General features: G+C 39.7%; 1 protein-coding gene across 6 annotated transcripts in view; it reads left to right on the plus strand.

The window, feature by feature from the left end:
* The window catches only part of Dnah8 (dynein axonemal heavy chain 8), a 254705-nt gene that overhangs the window by 41762 nt on the left and 200632 nt on the right, over nt 1-12311 (plus strand). For all 6 annotated transcript variants that reach the window (XR_010044105.1, XM_063238969.1, XM_063238971.1 and 3 more), the window contains 7 exons: nt 374-473; nt 1023-1142; nt 2190-2325; nt 5107-5294; nt 5984-6064; nt 6486-6602; nt 7764-7883. Coding sequence is in view for 5 of the 6 variants with exons in the window: in XM_063238969.1 (XP_063095039.1) it covers nt 374-473; nt 1023-1142; nt 2190-2325; nt 5107-5294; nt 5984-6064; nt 6486-6602; nt 7764-7883 (862 nt within the window). In the remaining variant the exon portion in view is untranslated. The remainder of the gene's footprint in view (nt 1-373; nt 474-1022; nt 1143-2189; nt 2326-5106; nt 5295-5983; nt 6065-6485; nt 6603-7763; nt 7884-12311) is intronic.

Genomic DNA, 12311 nt, shown 5'->3' on the forward strand with positions numbered 1-12311 from the left:
GACCTGCGTAGACATACCAGGGGTGTTCTTTATTAATATCTTGGGTGGATCTCAAATCAGTCAGGTTGGTAATTCAGTTTTAACTGTCACAGTCCATTTCTTGTCTCCTCAGGCTTGCTGGGTTCCCCCATTACATGCATTTCCAGCGTATTTAAATAATTACTTATGTAACTCTTGACTGGTCCCTGCCTTTCCTATAAGATAACCATAAGCTCCAGGAATGCTAGGAGTGCATATGCCTTGCCTGTCAATATGTATCCTAGGACTGTGCAGGGGCCTGGATGCCTATTGCCAAATGATTGAATATTTAGTACTCCAGCCATCCTGTACATTTTTTATTTCCTTTTTAATGACTCAGCTTCCATTACTTTAGATTTCAGAAGCTAAACATTCCGTGTCTTCAGTTAGAAATCAACCACACAATTGAGCGAATTCTCCAGTATTACGTGGCTGAACTTGAAGCTACTAAGAAGGTAAGTGTCATGTTTACAGTACATTAGCGCTAAAGGAGACAAAAATCTGAAACTTTTTGCTGTCATTGTCTTGTAAACAGTGTAGCTTGTAGCTTTTCAGAGTGGTTCTGTCCCTGATTGTGACCTCTGAGCTCTGCTATAAATGTTCGAACGGGCTAATGTAGTGTGAGTATATCAACACCTTATTGCTCTTAAGAACATCATTTTATCTCAATATTCAGGTGTATGTATAGAAATGCCCAGTTAAGTTAGTATTTTTGCATACAGAAATATAAGTGCTGGAAAATGTGATGACAGGTATAATGTAGCTATCCGCTGTCTCTTTTGAACACCCCCTTAAAATTCAGGGTAAGAGCGGAAAAAAATTCATGATGGGACTAACACTGTTCTTGAGCCTCTGGTTATCATCTCTGAAGTGCATTAGCGTGTTTTACGGACTGCCTCTTGCGTACACAGCATGTGAATCACGATAAAACAACTTACAGAAAGATTGTTTTGCTTTCTCTATTGTATCACATTCAAACATTAACACTCTATTTTTAATTACAGCTCTATCATTCTCAAAAAGATGATCCGCCTCTTGCTCGCAACATGCCCCCGATAGCGGGGAAAATCCTGTGGGTGAGGCAGCTTTACCGCCGGATAAATGAGCCCATCGACTATTTCTTTGTAAGCTAATGATTAATTAAATTTATAATATGTGGACGATGGTGGGGATAGATGATACAAAATTACATCACAAATACATTTATTCTGTCGTATTTGTGCCCACTAAAGTAGGTTGAGCCAGTGTGACTGGGAAAAGAAAATTTAGCTTGTAAATACAGTGGAAAGAGACTAAGTAAATTCATTTGTATTTTACAAATAAGGTCTTGCAATTGCAGTTCTCTCAGAGTTGGTATCTGGTAATATTATGTCTTTTGACAATGGAAGACACTTAATAAAGTCTTTTAAAAAGTTATTCTGAAAATGCCACAAAGTACAGGCCTAGCTGTGAAGCTTACTCCTCCCGTGTGTTGATAGGGTACTGATAGGTATTAAATAAAAGTGAAAACAGTGAGTGCTTCGCTGTCTGAAGAACGGAGAAACAGAGTAGAGTTGGTTTGCTTGATGCTGTGCCTGACGCCTGAGTGTAGAACAGCATCAGTGCAAGGCGGCGGTCCTGCAAATGATCTTATGATCAGGGCTTACTATATGTTCAGTTCGTGGCTGGCCACTGCTGTGAACATTTAAAAGAAAAAGAAGCAGCCCAGGCCTTAGGCAAGAGGCCAAGGTAGGGACGCAGTTGCTATTGTGTCATGGTAGAAATTGCTCTGATGTAAATGAATTGAAACCCAAATCATTCAGGTTTATACAAGGAAAGTTGCTTTTTATTGTATGTAAATTTTTTATTGGGATTTCGGAATGGCCTTTGACATGGATAATCAAAGAAAACTGATCAGTTGTGTCTTGTCCAGAAAAATGGGGAGGGACTGGACTCCTCATGCCTGGGGCTGGCTGTAGGGCCAGCAACCTCTCTCTCTAAAGCGTTTCTTTCCCTTTCTGTCTCTGGTGTTAGTGTTTCCCTACTCCCATCTGTAGCTTTTGTAGAACTTTGCTATCTCTGTTCTACCCTGAGGCAAAAATCTAAATTGGGGGCATAACCATTTGCTGCCATTTTAAACTCTGAAGATTGCCCACAACCTACTAAAATATATTTTTTTCCTTGAAAAACAGAAAAACTCAGAGATTTTGTCAAGCTCAGAAGGTAAAGCTGTCATCCGTCAGTATAACAGAATCTCTTATGTGCTGGTGGAATTCGAGGTGGTCTATCATATGGCCTGGGTCAGAGAGATTTCGCAGCTGCAGTATGGTATGTATGAAATCAGGCCACAGGGCTTCCTCTGGGGCTGATGCCTCCCACTCACGTGATCTTAAGCTAGTTAAAATTTAGATTTAAGGATGACACAATGATTTATTTATTTATAGTTGTTAATATTCTGATTTTCATGAGTAAAAATTATCTTGGCCTTAAACTATGACTCTTCCCCTGGAGGGAAAAAATGATTTAAAAATATCTCAATAGATATTTCTTCATAGATGTATGACGGTTTTCATATTTAGTTTTTATCATGTTATACTTTCAGCCCCAATCAGGAGAGAAAAAATTACAACTATCCTCCCTCTTTTACTTCCTCTTGCCTTTCTTTTTCTTTTTCTTCTATAACTGAATGTCTTGGTTACTTTTCTCTTGTTGCTGAAGCAAAATACTTGATACCCAAAATGAGGGAAGGAAAGATTTATTTAGTTTATAGTTTTTGGAGGTTTCAGTCCACACTCAGCTGGTTCCAAGGCAGGGTGGCGTGGCTGAGGGTCAACTGTATGCAGCAATAAGTACCAAAGGCAACAAGAGCAAAAGGGCAGAAAGGGAAGCATGCTTCCTCCCTCCTTTATATTGTAGGCTGGCTCCCCACCCCTGGGCAGGTGCAGCACTCACGTTGCCAAGCCTGGTGCTAGATGAACCAATCACAAACTCTGGACTCAGCCGCCTCCAGGACTGCATGAGGCTTTGGGGGGACCTCCAAACACAAACCATGACACTGCTTTGAGTAGTGGTAGGTTTGACTCTCAGGGACTGGGTTATGTGGACTGAATTCAGCTGAGACAGGAGTACCATCGCTGCCGGCATCATCTGGGATGTGACTTTCACGGGAACTCAGTTGTTGCTCATTTCAGCTTCCTGCTTCATTTCCCTGCCAAACTAATATCTCCATTTGTTGTGCCTGGGGAGCACAACATTTGCTAGTGGGATGCGGGGAGGGGCCATTTCTCTTTTTTCTTCCAGATTCAAAATCTAATAGTTTAGTTGTTGAGGACAAGGCATTTTTTTTTTTGGTAGGACTAGCGATTAAACCCAGGGTTTTTGCACTGAGCTTTTTAATTTAGTTAATTAATTAATCAATTTTTGTATCAGGAATTGAACTCATGACCTTGCTCTTGCCAGGCAGGCTGTGCTGCTGAGCTAAATCCCCAGCTTTTTTTTTTTTTTTTTTTTTAACCAACTCTTGCTAAAACATTAAATTGCCCAAGCTGGGCTTGAACTTGTGATCCTGCCTCAGCCTTCCGCCCATGCACCACCACACCTGGCTGAAATCAGACAATCTTGATAAGTGATAGTTATGTCAAGTTTCTAGGGGGTTCATCCCCCCCAAGAACATCGGTTGACATCTGTTAGGTCCACTAGCTCATTGGGGTGGTGCCTAGGAGAAATGATCACAAGCAAGACTAACAAAGAAAAGTAAAATTCTTTCTGGTGAGCCCAAGCTGTGGGAGATTAATTTTTGTGGAAGGCGTCTTGCTGCTCTGTTGATGTGACTGTCTAGGACTTTGAAATAATAATTGGGAACCTCATGTCAGCCTCTGCTAGTTGGTTGCTTTATAGCTTTTTTTGGTAAACGTTGGTAGTTTTCTCTTGGTATAGGTGTGTGACATATAATTATTGTACTAATCTTGGGGAACTGGTACATAAACATACCGTGTCTTTGGTGATTCACATGGAATGAAATGCTCCCGGTCCTGGAGCAAACTTCCTGGCTGTTGCTATTGGTTTGTCTTCGTCATGCTCCTGAACTTTCTGTCTCTTTGACAAGCTTGGTATAACCTAAGGAAAACAATTTCATTAAATAATATTCAAAATTATTTTGGAATTCACTTGGACAAATGCTCTTTAACCAAATTCTAACAGGATTCCAATTTATTTAGACAAAATTCTTAGCTGAAATGCTCGTCAACTGCACCCTTAAAACACAATCAAATCTCATTTTATCTAGTGAGTAAAAGCCCACTTCAGAGGGATATTGGGACCAATTTATTCCGCTAGAAATTTGATGTTGCCTCATTCTGTGAGGTAATGTGAGGCTGGAAAGATTCTGTGATCATCATGAAATTCTTGTTAGTAGTGTTTGCTAAAATGGTGTGTAATTTGAACGAACACATGCAAGTCTATAAATGTTTTATTATGCATCTAGAAGTAATTCTTGTTAGGATAAAAAATAATCTAAGCCTACCCAGTAAGAACTGTCTGGGGGTATATTTTTCAGTTCCTAATAAGAAGTGTCTCTGAAAATGTCTGTTTATAGGGATGATATGCATCTGAATTACAGCACAAAAAATCCTCTACATTCTAAGAGTCCACAACTCAATGTTGTTCAACAGATATTTCTTACTGATACTGGGCTTAATTATCAGAAATTCAAGATAAGAGATTTAATTCAGGTAAACCTTAGGGAAGCCAGTTTGAGATCAGAGTGGAAGAGAATTTGAAGTCTCTAGGGTGTTTTGGCTTTGTAGATCTGTCTGTCTTCTGACTCTCAGCAGTTAAGTGATAATCCATAAAAATAAGGAGGTTATCAGTTCTTCAGCAGACCTGATCTCTCTGGCTCTGATTCTAGGGCTTTGCAGACACTGCCCTCTTTGATTGAAGTTTTGAGTGCTGATTAGTTGCCAGACACTCTGCCCGTCTAGCAGGTGCACCCAAAGCTATCGCTCTACCCTTCAGAAGTTAGTAGTTCGGTGGAGGAGGCAGCCGTGTAAACAGAACTAGAAGCAGAGAGGAAATCCAGGATTAGTAATGTCAATAATCATTTATTTGTAGCTTTACAAGCCACACTTTTTGTGCGACATCCAGAAACAGGAAAGTTGCTGGTTAATTTTGATCCCAAAATTTTGGAAATTGTGCGGGAAACTAAGTGCATGATAAAGATGAAGTTGGATGTTCCAGAACAGGCAAAGAGATTGCTGAAATTGGAAAGTAAATTGAAAGCAGACAAACTATATTTGCAGGTAAGACAGATGACATTTTCTGATTGTCTTTGAAGGAGTTTTTTTTCTTCTTTTTTTCTGGTGCAAGAGAAATATATCTCTGCAGGTGTGCTGACACTGAGGAAAAATTTGCTGCTGTGTTGATGCTTTTTAATTTTTTTTTGTTTTTTTGAGACAGGGTCTCATTATGCAGTTCAGGCTGGCCTTGAGCTCACTTTGTAGCCCAGGCTGGTTTCAAACTCAAAACAATCCTCTTGCCTCAGCCTCCCAAGTGCTGGGGTTACAGGTGTGTGCCACCACACCAGGCTCCCATGTTGATTCTTGACAAATTGTAACACTGACTTGCAAACAAAAGATTAGGGAGGGAAAGTAGGATGTGAGAAGAGTATCAGAAATCAGACTTTCCTAGATAAGGAGTGAAGAAATAGCGGATTTATAATTTTAAAAATTAAGTGCATAAGCTTTTATAATGTATTTAATTTTAGGGTACTAATAATATATAAATTAAGAGAGTGAGATATCCATAAATAAGTATTCTTTCACATCACAGTGTAAAATAGAGCATTATTTCCACTCAAATGAAATGGGCAGCCCCTGGGATGCGAGGTATGAAGAAACAGGTGTAGTTGAAACCTCCCTGGTGTGAATCAGAATGCGACTACTGCTTTAAACTCAATGAAGGTAAAATATGCCATTTTGTCTTTTTACAGGGTCTTCTGCAGTATTATGATGAGTTATGTCAGGAAGTGCCTTCAGTGTTTGTCAATCTGATGACCCCTAAAATGAAAAAGGTTAGTGATGCTGGGGGTTTATATTGATCTCCCTGTTATTTTGAATTAGATTCTAGTTCTGTAGATGATGGTTTTTGAATCATCCATTTTTGCCTACGCTTTCTATCTATCTTTCTAGTTCAACTTTATAGCTCTGATTTTTTTCTACAGAATGATTTCTTGTCTGTTTTGTTGTCTCTGAAAAACAACTAAATCTAAATCATGAACACTTTCTAAAAATACACGCCTGCTTCCTGGGCAGCCAAAGATAAGGCGATTTAAAACAAAATGTCATCTTTATTAGGGATAACGATGGGAAGCGGTAGTTAAGGGAATGTATTTGCAGGTAAGAAGAGAAAGTCTTTTCTGTAAATGCAGCTGCTCCTGCTCCTAACAGGAGCCATGCTCTTTAGACTTTTTGTTCTCTTTTGACTTTTTCTAGGTGGAATCTGTGTTAAGGCAGGGGCTTACAATATTAACATGGTCATCGTTAACTCTGGAAAGCTTCTTTCAAGAAGTTGAATCAGTCTTGGGCATGTTCAATCAACTTCTCAAGAAGGTAAAATCAATCAGTGTTTAAAAGCTACCTGCATTAATACTGAGGCTATAAGCAGTAGTGTGATTATACACAGAAGCTCTTTGAAGGATGCGGCTTTTAACTAAAAGAACATCTGCTAAGTTAAAAAAAGGTTTTACATTTCTTTTACTGAGTTGGAGCCTTTTCATCTACATTGCCTTCTTCTAATCCCTGAGTTATCTTGCTGTTAACGATGGTGCAGCTTGGCATTGTAGTTTAGAACATGAGGTAATCCTAGACTGCAGAGGATGAGAGTGAAGTCCGTAAATATTAACAGTAATGCATCTAAATGGGCTAGATGAGGCGTTAGTCTACCTGGAGTCTTGTCTGTTGATTTCTGACCTACCTGATACACAGTCCAGGCGTACCTTTTCAGATGTGCTAGTTTGCTGCAGTGGCCTAGTGTTACAGACAAGCTCAGAGGCTTTGGACTTGGATCAACCTAGATAGGATTCTGTGCTTTTTACTAGCTGTGTGTTTTCCCTAGATTATTTTACTCCTCTGAGGCTTGGTGTCTTTAGCTGGAAAGCTAGGATATTAGTGCCTCATTCATAGTAATAAAGATCTAAGGAAATAATGCATATGAGATTATTGGTGCCTGTTGATGCTAAAGAAAACTTCAGTGCCCTGTCAAGCTTCCTTGGCAGATATGCTCCCAACACTGGACTGTGTTTCTCCACAAATACGACCTAGCTGGAGATCAGAAATGCCAGCCCCAGGGAGCCTATCCTTGCCTTGTCTGTCATTACAGAGTGGCCACTGAGCATAGGACTAGTGAGGTATAATCTTCTGCATGACATTGACCATCACCGTGGTAACGACCAATGACTAATTACAGCTGAAGTTTATTTTCTGGCTAGCTCTTATTTTCAAGGAAACACTGAATTTTCACCAAATGATGTCTGACTCAGGAGGTTGAGATTTATTTCTCTAAATTAGTGCATGGCTTAATCACCTTTTGGGTGAAAAATTAGCACTCATGGGAAAAGGAGTTTTTTTTTTTTTTTTTTTTTTTTTGCGGTACCAGGGATTGAACTCATAGTCTTGCCCTTGCCAGACAGACACTTATGCCACTGAGCTAAATCCTCGGCCCAAGGAGTTTTTTTTTAAAGAATTCTTTGACATTTGTTTTCCTGTTGGCAGGTGAGTGACTTGTGCGAGATGAATATTGACACAGTTCTGAAGGAGATAGCCAAGACGGTGCTGATTTCCTTGCCTGAAGGTGGTGCTACCAGAGTGGAAGATATGTTGACCCTCAATGAGGTATGCACTTTAGTTATTGTCATTTATTATAATAGATAATACGCAAAACGCTGAACCATAAATTTAAAATGTGAACTGACAATCGAAAAGCAGACATCTGTGATGATAGCGGATGTCTTATTTTCTTCTTAGGTTTTTTGACATCTTCAGCTCCAAAAACTTCCAGAGCTCCAGTGGCTCGGGCCCTTCGTTGTTCCCTAGATGGTGATTACCAGTGTGTCAGCCTAATGCTGGAATTTCCTGGTGCTCCGTCAGTGGTTCCTGGTTTCTGCTTCCAGGGCTCAGTCGCTTTTCTCATGGTTTCAACTACAGCGTACTTTCCTTAAGTTGCTGAGGAACCTGGGAACCACCATCTTTCCTCACTTCCTCCAGCCAGCCAGCTCTTTTGAGATTTTGCTTAAATTCTCTCCTTTTCCTTACCTGCTATTCATTTCTTAAGTCTGGCCTGCAGAACTCCTTTTGCGGTTAGCAGTGTCTGTTGGGGATTTAATGGCCCCCATCAGATCCAGCCACATTGCTCCATATCTGACTGTGAAATGTTGAACCTTTTGATAGCTAGCTGCTAGTGCTTCTCCAAGTGTCCCATTATATGAAATTGTTTGGATACCGAATTCTCCTCCATTGACTTGAAAGCACAAAGACAGGAACTCTGTCTAATCGGCTTTGAGGCCCAGTACATAACACAGTCTCTCAAAAGCACCCAAGTTGTGTCTCAAACTGAATCTTATTTTTTTTTTCCTTTTTTCCCTTCCTTGTGCTTCCGCTGCACCCGCCCTGTGGGTCCTCTTGGAGACATGGAGGATGGCTTTGTTCCCAGGGGGACAGTCTGACTCATGGGAAACCAGCACACCTGCCCCTGTTTCTGAGGCAGCATAGCATCTTCCCTCCTGGGCACTCCTTGCCTGCAGGGTTAGGGTAACTAGCAGCCTCTCGCCTCAGGACTCAGGCATGGGTCAGCCCCTCCATCCCCAAATTCTCCAGAACACCAGTCACCCTGCCTCTCAGTAGTTCTAAGTTTTTACATTATTGCCACCAGCTCTCTACCAAAGAGCGAGCTTCCCCTCTGTGACCTCTGAGTGGGCAATAGGCTGACAGCTGCGTCACGGGCTACTGTTTAAGAACTGTCTGTTTCATCGTTATTTTATTTTATTAGTGTGGTACACGTTTGCACCACATGTTTGCATTCTTTGTGTGGCGTTAGTGTGTGTACGTAACGCATCTCCATTGCTCTGTCACCCCCATTTCTCCTCTGCCTCCCTCTCTCCCTCCCTCTTTCTCTTGATCCACTTCCTATCTGAGAAAGATCTGTCACCCTGCTTCCTACTGTCTTTCTTTTATTTTGCTTTATGGGGCCTTAAAATCATGGGTTTTCAACTTTGGAGCCTCAGCTCTCACCAGTAACAGTGTAAGCAATTTTAATACCCCATTGTGGGTGTATTCAGAGTTATGATGATACAGTGGTCCCTTGGCTCACAAACTTAATTTGTTTTACAGTTTTGGGGAAGATGGCAGCCTTGATGTTTGCATGGGGAAGATGCCCATGGCTGTGTTTGTCACCTGATGTGGAGTTTGTGAACTGAAGCAAAATTTTTTCAGACATTTCCTTTGAGAACTGAATTGTTTATGAAGAGACGCTTTTGTGAATGGAGATACAACTGAATCTTCCTGGTTGTTTGTGGATTTTATCGTTATTGAGAAAGCTTTCTGTCCTTACATCTGTAACATTAGATATTAATGTAGGTTACACCAACTTTTTTAGGTTAGTTTTTTAAAGATTTATCTCTTTCCATTTTGTAATTTTTAATCTTTTTGGCTTTTTCTATTTTAGGGTTTTCTCTCATAAAGAACATTTGGCTGTGGTCTGTTTTTAATCTACTCTGAAAAACATTTTTTATAAACTGATAACTTTAGTCTACTTATATTTATTTATCAATATATTTATATATGCCTTTATTCTTTCTTTTCTTACTTTTTCTTTGTCTTTTCCATTTACTTAGCTTTTTTTTTAATCATGGCCTGGGATGATGATGATGATGGTTATTTTGGTACTGGTATCAGACTCATGATCTTGTACCCAGGCAAGCACTTGGGCCGCTGAGCTAAATCCTCGGCCCTACTTAGCTGGTTTTGTGAGTTTTTTTTTTTTTTATTCTTTTTCAAATATGTCAGATTTTTAAAAATATAATTCTGTTTTAATTCTTTTTTACATAGTGATTTAAATAATCACTGCCTGAGAAAAGTGACGGATCTAATTCTGCCCTTTGTTTTTTCCATTAACTCCAGCTGGGGCGGGGGGTATTGTTTGTTTGTGACTTTTATATATTTTAGGTTGTGGGTTGATGCACATGTGTCCTTTTGTGACAATTCTGGACAACTTTATTTGAGAACTTGTCCCTTCTTATTTATTTGAGAACTTGTCCTTCTTATTTATTCCTGTGTAGTACTTAAAAGTTTCATAGTAAGTTAGCTTCTCAGAGCATGGAATTTCCAAAACTGCACAGGTAGTATAATCTCAAAGTCTGGATTTATGTTGGGGTGAGCTTGTGATTGTAAATTCCCAAGAAAGAATTTGCTCCTCAAGCCTGGAACCTCAGCCAGGAGAGTTAACCCGCTTCTCCCTGTTGATTGTCTGGTGTTATGTGGAGTATTGGAATGAGCAGGTATGAGTAACTTTTAGCCTTTTGTGAGGGGTTCAGTGCTGTCTTTGTTTTGTTGGCTATGGAAAACTGTCTCCTTTAGCAGCTAGTTGAAGCTTATTTTTCATTTCAGGTCCCGGTATGCACAATTCAGTATGTTTACAAATGCTACACCCCAAAACTGTCTCCACAATTAGGCTATAGAATACTTCCTTCACTCCAGATGAACCCCTTGGGCTCCATGCTAGGCAGTGCCCCCCAAGCAATCAATCACCGTTTGATTTCTGTGTCCGTGTATTTGTTTGGCTGTTTTTGAACAGTACATAAGTGGAAAGATGGCAGCATACAGTCTTTGTCTTTCATTTCTTTTGCTTAACATTTCATCAGTGAGCTTCATCTGCACTAATTTTCATATTCTCATGGCAGCATAATACTCATCATGTGAATTTACTACAATTTATCCATTCTCTGGAGGGTATTTGGTTTATAGCTCTGGGTTTTACATGGAACATTATTCTTCTTTGTGACTTTAGGTACTAACTTTGGTGGGCATATATCCAGAAGTAAAAATGCTGGTGATAGATTATGAATATATTTAGCTTTAGTAGAGACTGTCTTTTTAGACTTTGTCTACTTGTACTAAGAACCAGGCAGATTCAGGCATTGGATTTGATTTGTAGATTTCTTAACTTTTAGAAATCGTTCCTACCCCATTCAGTTTTTGGTGACCTGTGTGTGTGTGTGTGTGTGTGTGTGTGTGTGTGTGTCTTGTAAAACATACTGATATAAAATTTACCAATTTAACCACTTTAAGTAAACAACTTAGTAGCATTGAGTACATTTACAACGCTGTATAACCACCACCAAGTTCTATTTACAGAACTTCTTCGTCATCCCAAACTGAAACTCTGCCTATATTATACAAAACTCTCCATTCCTTTCTCCCTCAGCCATTGGTAACTTCCTTCTTCGTTCTAAGAATTTAGCCGCTCCAGTATGACTTATAAGTCAAATCATTTCTCTGCCTTTGGCATTTGGTGCACTTTACTTATCAAAATGATTTCAATTTCATTCTGGCTGAGTAATATCCCATTGCACACAGAGACCACATTTTAAAACTATTTAACTCTTGATGGGCACTTGGGTTGTTGGCACTCGTTGGCTATTGTGAATAGTGCTGTTGCTGTGAGCATCGGTGTGCAGCTGTCTGATCCCTGATTTCAGTTGTTTTGGGTACACACACAGAATGGGAATTGCTGGGTTGTACCGTAATTCTGTATTTAACATTTTGAGGAACTGCCAGCTTGTTTTCCAGGATGGCGGCACCATTGTGCATTCCTGGCAGCAATGCATGAAGGCTCCAATTTCTATACATCTTCCCCAATATTTGATATTTTCTCTTGTTGAGATAGTAGCAATTCTAATGGATATGAAGGGAAATCTCATTGTGGTTTTGATTTACATTTTCCTAATGATCGCTGATGTTGAACAACTTTTCATGTGCTTATTCGCCATTTGTCTTTTTCTTTGCAGAAATGTCTATTTAAGATCTTTCCCATCATATTTGTTTTAATGCTTTTTATTTTTTGGAGGAAATTGAATCATTAGTTCTGTAGAACTTTCTGTGTTCTATACTTTTCTCAGTAACATTCTGGTAATGTGATTCAATATACCTCTGCCTACCAAATTTCCTGTAAATTATAATTAGATCCAGGGGCTTGATTCAGCTCAGGTTCAACTTCCTTTTGTTTTTTTCTGACAAATAGTCCCTCGAGGATCCTGAGTGTCCCCT

This window comes from Cavia porcellus, unplaced genomic scaffold (assembly GCF_034190915.1).
Source record: "Cavia porcellus strain 051 isolate PalLab524CR breed Dunkin Hartley unplaced genomic scaffold, mCavPor4.1 scaffold_28, whole genome shotgun sequence".
Lineage (NCBI taxonomy): Eukaryota > Metazoa > Chordata > Mammalia > Rodentia > Caviidae > Cavia > Cavia porcellus.